The sequence below is a fragment of the Haplochromis burtoni genome, unplaced genomic scaffold, assembly GCF_018398535.1.
Source record: "Haplochromis burtoni strain Fernald_Lab_line unplaced genomic scaffold, NCSU_Asbu1 Contig_10, whole genome shotgun sequence".
Taxonomy (NCBI): domain Eukaryota; kingdom Metazoa; phylum Chordata; class Actinopteri; order Cichliformes; family Cichlidae; genus Haplochromis; species Haplochromis burtoni.
The window spans coordinates 2,878,765-2,888,691 of NW_024582371.1; the positions used below are offsets into that span (position 1 = coordinate 2,878,765).

At 44.5% G+C, this 9,927-nt stretch overlaps 1 protein-coding gene across 1 annotated transcript; it reads left to right on the plus strand.

Annotated features, from left to right (window-relative positions):
- Nucleotides 1–1,347: 1,347 nt before the first annotated feature.
- Nucleotides 1,348–6,999, plus strand: fgf16 (fibroblast growth factor 16). Its single transcript, XM_005921241.2, has 3 exons — nt 1,348–2,324; nt 3,713–3,816; nt 5,632–6,999. Exons 1-3 carry the CDS (start codon nt 2,051–2,053, stop codon nt 5,875–5,877), a joined length of 624 nt encoding a protein of 207 aa, XP_005921303.1. The 5' UTR covers nt 1,348–2,050; the 3' UTR covers nt 5,878–6,999.
- The last annotated feature ends 2,928 nt before the right edge of the window (nt 7,000–9,927 follow it).

A 9,927-nucleotide genomic window follows, 5' to 3' on the forward strand; every position in this document is an offset into this window, starting at 1 on the left:
TTTAACACGCTGTCCGTCACTGTTCATTGGAAGTGAGACACTGTCATAAATCCCCTTTCTCTACAGGGAAGCTGCTGCTGCTGCCTGTGATGAGCAGCTCTGAGGTGAGAACTCCCCCTCAGGACGGGGGTTTCTGAAAGCAGCTTGAGGGAGGTCTAAAACAACACACCTTAATAGTTAAGTGATGTTATTCATGTAATCACTCCCCTCTCCTTCCTTCTAAACCCATCCTGCTGTCACTGATATCTCAAGAACAGTGAACTAATTAAAACGCTCCCGGAGTTTAGTTTTGATCTTCGAACAGGAATACAGTCTTCACCAAACAGCTTTGTTTTTTTCTCTCTCTCTCTCTCTCTCTCTCTCTCTCTCGGCGCCCCCCCTACCCCCCCCAGCTACACGTTAGGACCTGTAGTGCCATTGTGCCCAGGATAGATGCAAAAATCCCCATTCAGAGCCATAAATTACACCTATTATTCATTAGTCCTGCTGTAACTTTCTCTGTGTTCTTTTTCACGGGCACGATGGCAAACATCAAATATTGTGCTCCTCTTGATTTATTTGACAGCTGTAGTTATTAGTTGCTTTTCAGATTGTTATTTTACATCTAAAACATGCGACTGTCTTTAAGACTAATTTAACTGAAGATGAAGAATGCACAGTCTTGGCCAGGCACAGCCTACAGGAACTTGGAGCAATAATTTAATACATTTTCTACTACTTCTACTACTCTGACATCTAACAGCTTCTGACTATTGCTACTTTTAGTTAATTAAGTAAGAAGCAGAAATATTTCCTCCCCGAGAATGGCTATCTGTGGTGTTTGGTGCTTACTCTCTTGATGTATTTAGAAGTTTTCTGTGCTGCTAAAGTGACTGTTTAAGACTCTGCACCAGTCACATTTAATGCTACATGTCATCAACATTTGGATTTTCCTTCTTCTTCTTTTTTTTACACCCCCACCCCTTCCTTGCCAGTAGTAGAAGTGGTTAAGCTCCTGGTTTCGCTGAAGCACGCTGCAAACGTTGTGCAGAGGGGCAAGGAAGCACCTGCTTCCAAGAGGAGGTGGAGAAAATGCTCTCGTGAAAAGCTCCAACTGCAGTGGTTGGCACTGAAACTTGTGCGGGAGGTTGGATTACTCCGAAAGTATGCACAGGTTATTTTGATAATCTTGTGTGTGTGTGTGTGCGTGTGTGTGTGTGTGTGTGTGTGTGTGTGTGTGTGTGTGTGTGTGTGTGTGTTTGTGTGTGTGTGTGTGTTGTGTGTGTGTGTGTGTGGTGTGTGTGTGATGTGTGATGTGGAGAGAGAGAGAGAGGCGGGGGTGAATGTTTCTTTGCGGTTTTCCTTTGTGGCTTCCAGGAGTCTGTGGTGTGACTCAAAACCCAGTCAGTATACATTATGGATTGGCTTTGTGGTGAAGTAGTTCTCACAACTTATGGTGCATTTTCGGCTTTACGCCAGCTGTCATTTGTCTTTTGGCCATGGTGATCTTTGATTCCGCTCCACAAACTTTTACCAGACTTTGCTGCCCTGAAACAAGCGGTGCGGTTTTATCCGAAAGCCACGGAGCGCAAAACGGGGGAACTACTCGAAGAAGATACTTCTTGACCAGGATTTATTTGATCGGAGGATCAGATACGGCTCTCTGAGAGGGCAGAGACACGCACGCACGGACAGCGGCACCATCACAAGTAGAGAGAAAGAAGAAAAAAAAGTTGGACTGAAAGTGCACATTAAGTAAAGCAAACTGATGCGCGTAAGAAGGGATGCCAGCCAGGCGTGGCTTGTGTCTGAATATCCAATGTGAGAATGCGTGGGGAGCATGTATATAATAGAGTCTTTCTATTTGATAAACACAGATATCAAACTCATGATTGCAGCAAAGCACCATCAATAAACTGAGAGGACTGCGCTGATTTGGAGGAGCAACGGCGCGCTGCGTGGTACGCTTTTTGGCGTGCATGGACCGGACTTCTGTGAACTTTTCTCTCCTTCCTGAATTTACCGATTACATCCCAAAATACCGTCGTTTAATTTGACAGCTGTGCACACAATGGCAGAGGTCGTGAGTGTTCTGGGGACGCTCGGCTTGGATTTACAAAGCACTCTCTCTTCGGTGGGGACTATGCCCGTAACAGAGTCCCCCATAGGGCTGAATGAGCGACTGGGGCAGATTGAAGGCAGAGTGCAGCGCGGGTCGCCCACAGATTTCGGCCACCTCAAAGGGATCTTGAGGCGGCGGCAGCTCTACTGCAGGACCGGCTTCCAGCTAGAGATATTCCCCAATGGCACAGTGCACGGGACAAGACAGGACCACAGCAGGTTTGGTCAGTATTTCTTTATTCTTCGATCTATTATTTGGAGACAGAATTTCATTTTAATCTTTACCGAACTATTTTTAATACCCCATTTATCTCCAAAACTGTAAATGAGAAAGGGGTCAATTTTCCCCCATACATATATACCCAGTTAAGAAGGGGTTTTATCAAGAAGTTTCTTCTGAGCGTCCCCGGTGAATACTCGTTCGTGCGTCACTGTCACCTGGCGCGAGGGCACACACCTTTTTCTGGCAATCCCCGCTGCGCGTGGGCCACAGGTGTCTCTAATCAGGCGCAAACAAGCAGCGAGCGCGCGCGTCCTGCAGCGACAGCAACAACAGGCTTACAGGCTCTCGCGCGCGCAGGTCAGAGGGTTTTCTCTCGTTAACAGACGTTATTTCACAGCAGGAAACACAGGTGTATATGATATCATTAAAAAATAACAGTACTTGATTTAATTCTAGTCTCGTGGCCTGTTTTTATTATGTTTGTATTAACTTTACAAGTAGAAGGTTTAAAAAACTGTGTGCGGCTCGCGCGACACGCGAATCAAACGAGGTCAGAGGGCAGACTCGCACATGTCTCGCGCAGACTCGTCACAGGTGCAGGCCGGGCGAAAACGGGTAAGGGGGGGAAAGGCGGAATATCTCTAAATTAAAGCGTGACCACTGCGGAATTCAGAGAAGGTTTAATGTTCAAACTTGAGCCCAAACGAGCCGGTTTTAGAGACATGGGTGGTCCGCGTGTTTGTTTCTGGCTTCGCTTAGATTTAAAGTGCAAAGATCTTTGTGAGACCTGCGTGGTTTTGATTAGAGGGGTATGGGACACACCCCTCTTCAAATAAATAAATAAATAAATGAGAAGGATCTTCTATGTCATCCTCTGACATGGGATGAAGTCGCGGAGATGGGGACCAGGTGGCTGTAAGCTGGCCTCTCTGCCAGTCAGCACAGGCAGCTGGATCCTCTCTGACTAACCTCCGCATCAACAGTGGCTTTTAATTTTACCAGTTGTTTCCCAGCCTTTGATGTAGATGTTCGCTTTATTGTAACTTCCTCCGAGTCAGCGGTTCACTAAACAAGTAACCCACGTCTCAGCTTCATAAAAGCGACTTCACAGCCTGCGGGGGAAGTCCCAAAGACAGGATGAGCGCATTTATAAGCTATTAAAAATCTCATAGGTAGAAGGAGAGGCAGCCCTTCGATTGCTTAATGGCCTTAAAACGGCAAATTTTCAAATGAAGTCTGGAATAGCTTCAGGATTTTGCATAAAATGACAGTAAGGACTGGTCTGCAGTCAGATTAAAAGAGGCCACCTGCTTGCGTTCTTTAGGGGTGATCACACTGAGTTTGTGGGCTTGTCTCACCAGTGTTTCCATGTTATGTGTTTGACCTCAGGTATCCTGGAGTTCATAAGTATAGCAGTAGGTCTGGTGAGCATCAGAGGGGTGGACGCTGGACTCTACCTCGGCATGAATGAGAAAGGAGAGCTCTATGGGTCGGTGAGTCAAAAACCCCTCCTTTCACTTCACCACCCCTCACCGACAACCTCTCTTAAAGAATATACTATCGCCTAGTCATTCCCAAGGAATTAAACTTTCCTTCATTCATGTGTCTTTCTTTTTTTCTACAACACATGTCACTACAGAGCTATCAAAACGTTTAACAAGGTTCCCATATGCAGCAGATGGGCAAAAGCACAGTCAGACAAAACAAGTATGTTTCCTATTACTTACACTTGTTTTCTGTGTGAGGGGAGTCGAGGATAATCAGCTTTCAGAGCGAAAACCGACCACTTCATTTAGTTTTGAGATATGCAGAAATATTTACATATTTTCCCAAAGTGGAGACGGGAAGGGCTGACGTTACTCTGGATGTGAGCTGTGTGTGAATTTGGTGGAGATTGCACCTCCCTGCTCTTGAGTTTGACCTGCAGTGCTGTAAAAAACATAGAAGAGAGATCTGGTAGTTTTTCCAACAGCCTCTCTTTCCGACCGACACATGGTGCATACCTGCCGTCACAGGGAGAGGAAAGGGAAGAGATGAAGACAATGAAGGGGAAGTATGTGAGGCTTTACCTGTATCAGGTGTCCCAGGGCATTACCTGAGGGGGCCTCTCAGGGCTCAGACTACCCCGCACCTCCCCCGAGCATTTTGAACAGAGGCTACTTTTAAGCACGGCCATTATGTGGAAAGTGCAGATATTGTTACTGCATACTATCAGAGTCTGGCTCCCATCCTGGAGCTTTGACCCGGGGTGGTGGTGGGAGGCAGTGATTTGGGGGTAATTGCACACCTGACTGAGTCATCTGACTGACAGAGGGAGCCATGTAGACATGTATGAGTCTGAGGGGCCAGGGAGGGGAGGATAACGGGTAAAAGGGTGCTTCCGTCCAACAACCACCAGACCATGACAAGCGTTTGATCCAATGAGGTTTGCGTGTGTGTGTGTCTGAGAGAGGATGTGCACACCTGTGTGTGTGTGTGTGTGTGTATTAGGATGGAGCTGGCCCAGTCATGTGCCCTCTGGGCTGTGTTTACAGACAACAGCTTCGCCACACAGCCGCAGCCAAGCAGAGCCTGACAGCCAATCAACAAAATTGCTTCTGGAATAAAACACGGCAGTCTCGCACAGATGCTTCTGAGTGTGTTAAAGGCAGAGAATGAGAAATATTTCATGTTCTGTAGATGTATTTTCTACCAAAAAACACAAAAAAGGAAAAAGAGCAAGCAAACATTCAGAAGTGGTCCTCCGCTGAAAACCTTTTACTTGACAGGGTTCGACCCTCTTTACAGACCAGCAGAGGCTGACTGGTCTTGGCAGGAAAGCAGCTCAAACACTGATGTCTCTTATTGTTCCCACCCATCACCCAGCCAGCATGCTCTCACCTGCTGAACCCACAGCCATCGCTCATGCTGTTCTGTCAGTGAAGGCTGAGGCTTTGAAAGCTGCTCTGTATATATGTGTGTGTGCATGTTTGGTTCAGAGGTGGGGGTGGAAGACGTCCGCTTGGCGTTGTCGTTGCATCACAGGGAGGGGAATAGTTCTCCATGCACAACGAGAGGTTAACAGGTCTGCGGAGCATAAAGTGAAAATCCGCTCGTAATGACTTCGCTCCTTTTGTCATAATGAGCACCTGCCTAAATGAGTTTCCACTGGTTCATTTCCACTTCTAAGTGCACAGTGTACAATAGTTAATGACAGACATAAGCTGGTGCATCAAGAGGAGAGGAATCTGCATGCGAAGCTCAGTCTTGACTGCGTTTTTTTGCAAATGTTTTCTGCATTTTCAAACATGTTGTTTCCTCTCCTGCAGAAGAAGCTGACAAAAGAATGTGTGTTCAGGGAGCAGTTTGAGGAGAACTGGTACAACACCTATGCTTCAACTCGGTACAGGCACACGGACACGGGGCGCTTCTACTATGTGGCTTTAAACAAAGATGGTTCGCCCAGGGAGGGCGGCAGGACTAAAAAACACCAGAAGCTCACCCACTTCTTACCCAGACCGGTGGAGATTGAAAAGATCCCTCAGGAATTCAGGGATTTATTCCAGTACAGGTGACCAGTGCTTACACTGGGAGAGCTGGTTATTTCTGAAGGAACAGAGATAAAAGAAAAAGACAAAAATGAGGGGGCGGGGGAGGGATATTGCGGATATTTTGGACCTGGTACAGAACTGTTTACCCTCACCCCCCACCTGAGGTTACCATGTTTGCATCATCTGCGGCGGACTTCAGAGAGGAGATAAAACTCTCTTATAAAACCACTGCTATCATGGACAAAGGAGGCCCTCATGACTGCCCAGCTGTGGCTGAATCAGGAAAATCAAATCAGGTGCCATGTTTTCTCTATAAATGCATAACAGAGGTTCATGTGTAGATACTGAAGAGGCAAAATGGGAGTGGTCGCTCTTGATGGTTTTGGCCGGGACAAGGAACAGTCAATGAGAAGTGACTTTTAGGAGCTAAGGACATAAATCCCTGCATGATGTCACAGTGTGCACACTGTTATGGCAACATTAAATGTAAAGGAGAGGGAAGGAAAGCACATTCCACATATACAGCAGAGACGTGCAAACTTTGTGCTACATGTTTGTTAAGCGGTAGTTTGGGATATGTGACGAGATTGTCTTTGAGTTAGCTACGAGCAAGTTTTGTTTCAAATAAAAGACAAAGGATGGGAATAATGTCTCCGACTCTGGGATCAATCGAACTGCACTTACTGCACATCCCAAGTCTCAGCGTCACGCTCGGTTGGTCTGAGTTTAAACATCAGATTAAATTCAAACAAACACAAAAAAGCTATGGGAATTTAATATGCAAAAAACAAAAGCAGTTAAGCTCGGGCTAAAAGCACTTCTCCGACTGGGGTTGTGAAGACTAAAGAAATGGGTGTTCTTTTTAAGGATGATGACTTGTAATGTTCAGAGCATCGGGGAACATTATTAAAAATGCAAGCAGCTGAGGTGTACATATGGGTGTTCCTATTTATGAGATGTACAATATATTTATTTTCTACATATAAAGTATAAATGTAAATCTATATATTTATTTATTGCAAAGACTTTATTTTGTAATGAACTTGAAGTTATCTGGACTGCAGATTCTACTGAATTGACACCAAAAAAGGCAAACAAAAAATGAAGAACTGCAATGAAACGTGACAATAAAATTGTCCTGCTATCGCGACGACATTGTGAGAGACCATTTTTGCTTGCATTAAAGTCTGTACCAATTAAAACCAGATATGTGAATCCTGCATGTCTTTCCTGTTATTTCAGCCTATTGTGGCAAAATATTTCACTTTTAGATGCTTCTATCACTTTAACATTTTCACTGACATTAATGCCAAGAGAGAAGGAATACAAGGTTAAAAAAATAAATTAAAAAAAATGTCAGATTCTTTCCCATACCAATTTGCCCTCGTAAACCCCTTACCAAGTGAAGGGTTACATTATCAAGTAATGTGCACAGGCTCTGTCTCCATGAGGTCTTAGCCAGCCTACATCCACCATACAAAATCAGATTCCTTATGCAACCGGATCCCTAATTGGCTTTACACATCAGCGTGGATTAAGAGCAGTGATTGGTCATTCACTGCAGGGGCCTCACGGTCTGGCCCTACAGCGGGTCTTTTCAACGGACAGAAACAGCTGCATGCGGTGCGCAGAGAACCAGCAGGGATGTGCTGCAGACCTGGAGTGGTGGTTCTGAAGTTAAGTGAGGATGGGATCAACATTTCAACATCTGCAATAGTTGTAATGTTTCTCCACTGGCAGATATCTGTAAGCTGGGAGAGCAAGCTCCCCTGGGGGGGAGGGAATGGAAAAGTCAAAGACATGCAGGGGGAAAACCCTGGCAGGCTGAGAAATGAAAACAATACCAGCAGAGGGGAAAAATAGATGAAAGATTGAAGGGAGAAGAGAGTGGGACAAAAGGCACTTTGCTGTGGGTGTGAAATACAGGGACGCTGCATCAGGATGAATCAGCGTCCCAGCTGTTAAAGGAATAGCCGTAAATTTTGGGAAATGATTTGCTCTCTTGCCAAGAATAAGTTAAGAAAACGAATACCGCTCTCATATCTGTCATAAATAGGAAGCTGAAGCCAGGAGGCAGTTCATTTAGTTTAGCATAAAGCCTGAAAATTTGCCTCGTAGTAAGTTGACGTCATACACCATATTCAACCCAATAGCCCCACCATCACCTTTAGGTTATCATAGCAAAAACACTATAAAGTAAGTAGCTGCTGACTGTAGCTTCAGATTTACACTACTGTGCAAAAGTCTTGAGCCACACCTCAGTTCAAGGAGCCAGACCACTTTGTATTTTTCTCTGGTCTTGAGTAATAGTTCTCCAGGTTTTCTGAAGGTCTTTTAAAGTTCTTCTTTGGCGTATTATTGGCTTTTTTTTCCCCCCCCCATTTGAAGCCGTTCTTAAGATTGACTGAAAACCAGTGGCAGCTGATTTTTATGGAAAGATGAATTCAAATTTGAAATGGTTAGTTCAAATTGTTGTCAATATGTATGAAAGAACAACCACGAGTGTCTCCACAGTGGAGGCTTTGTCATGGTTTGGGGCTGCATTTGACAATGCAGCAAAAGCAGACCCGGATTACAAAACAGTGAAACACTATCAGTCATGGATTGGCCTCCTCAGAGCCCGGACCTCAACATTATTGAAGCAGTTTGGTCTCACTTTGCAGAGAAGGGAACAAAAGGCAGCCAGCAGTAAAAGAAGAGCTTTGAATGTCCTTCAAGCAGCCTGGAGAACTATTCCTGAAAATGACTTCAAGAATATACAAGAAAACTGCCTGAGACTGGTCAGGCTGTGTTAATGAATAAAGGTGTTTATAACAAACACACCTTGTTAAATAAACCTTGTTAGAACTGTACAAACTGCTTTGCCTCATTTTTCTTTATCTCTTTTACCCATTTCCAAACCAAATATAAAGAAATGGCAGGTGGCTCGGGACTTTTTGCACAGTACTCCAACAAAGACAAATGTAAGTGGTAACAATTCTGTAACACTTGGCAAGAAAGCAAATATGCACGGTTCACAAAAATGCAATCAAAACCATTTCCTGCCTATTAGTTGTGCATTTGTTTCCTGTGTATTATTCCCCATCAGTCTCCACCCAAACTCTCCTGTCTAATAAGGCATAACATGCAGCGATCATCAAGGTGGAGCTAATCAGAGAGAACAAATGTGCAACCAGCATTCCTCTTTGTAAACTCAGCGAGGTGAATCAGTGGCAAGTACTTCAATCCCTTTAATAAAAAAAAAAAAAAGAAAAAAAAAAGACTCCAACACATGCACCGGTTATACTTTTGGTCACTTTATTAAATGTTATATTAAATACTTATCAAGATAATAGCAGATCAGATTCATGGCAAATCATGTTGGTGTATTCGCTAACGTAAGAACATTCTTAGACAAGGGCAAAAAACATTTTCTACATTTATGAAATACACCTTGTGCAAACACAGGAGTCAATCGGAGACGGCAAGTCGTCTCTCCGTGAGAAACGTTCATATTCCTCATGTTCAACAGCTACACCAGTTTAAGCATTTAGAAGCATGAATGTGCCAAAGTAGAATACAAGTAGTCTGGGGGCCTGCCTGGTGAGACTACAGTGTCCAGGAGAACATTTCTCACAAAGCAGAGGACACAAATCAGCCAGGTATAATAAGATTTCCAGCCTTTACTCTGTCAATCCCATCTGGAAACGCATATTTCAAACGCTGAAAGATGCTGAAAGGTAAAAGTTCTGGGCCCTCTGTGACACCTGGCTGAACCGCCTCCGCTTTGCGAGACCCGGCCTCTCACCCAGGCTCGGGGATCAACACAAGTGGAACGTAATGAACGAGACGCACGGTGCTATGCTAGACGACACGTGACAATGAGGGTGACGTTACAAAAGGGTCATAGGAACTGGCAGGCAGTTTCTGAACAACACAAGCATTCCGTTACCATGTTCAGCGACAACTACTGTAAACACTTAAAAGCATAATAGAAAAGATTCTCAACAAACCTCAAATCTTTACAGAGCTTTTTTTGTTTTGTTTTTTTAGCAAATCAATAAGGCCATATTTTTTTTCCCCCAGTACCCCCCC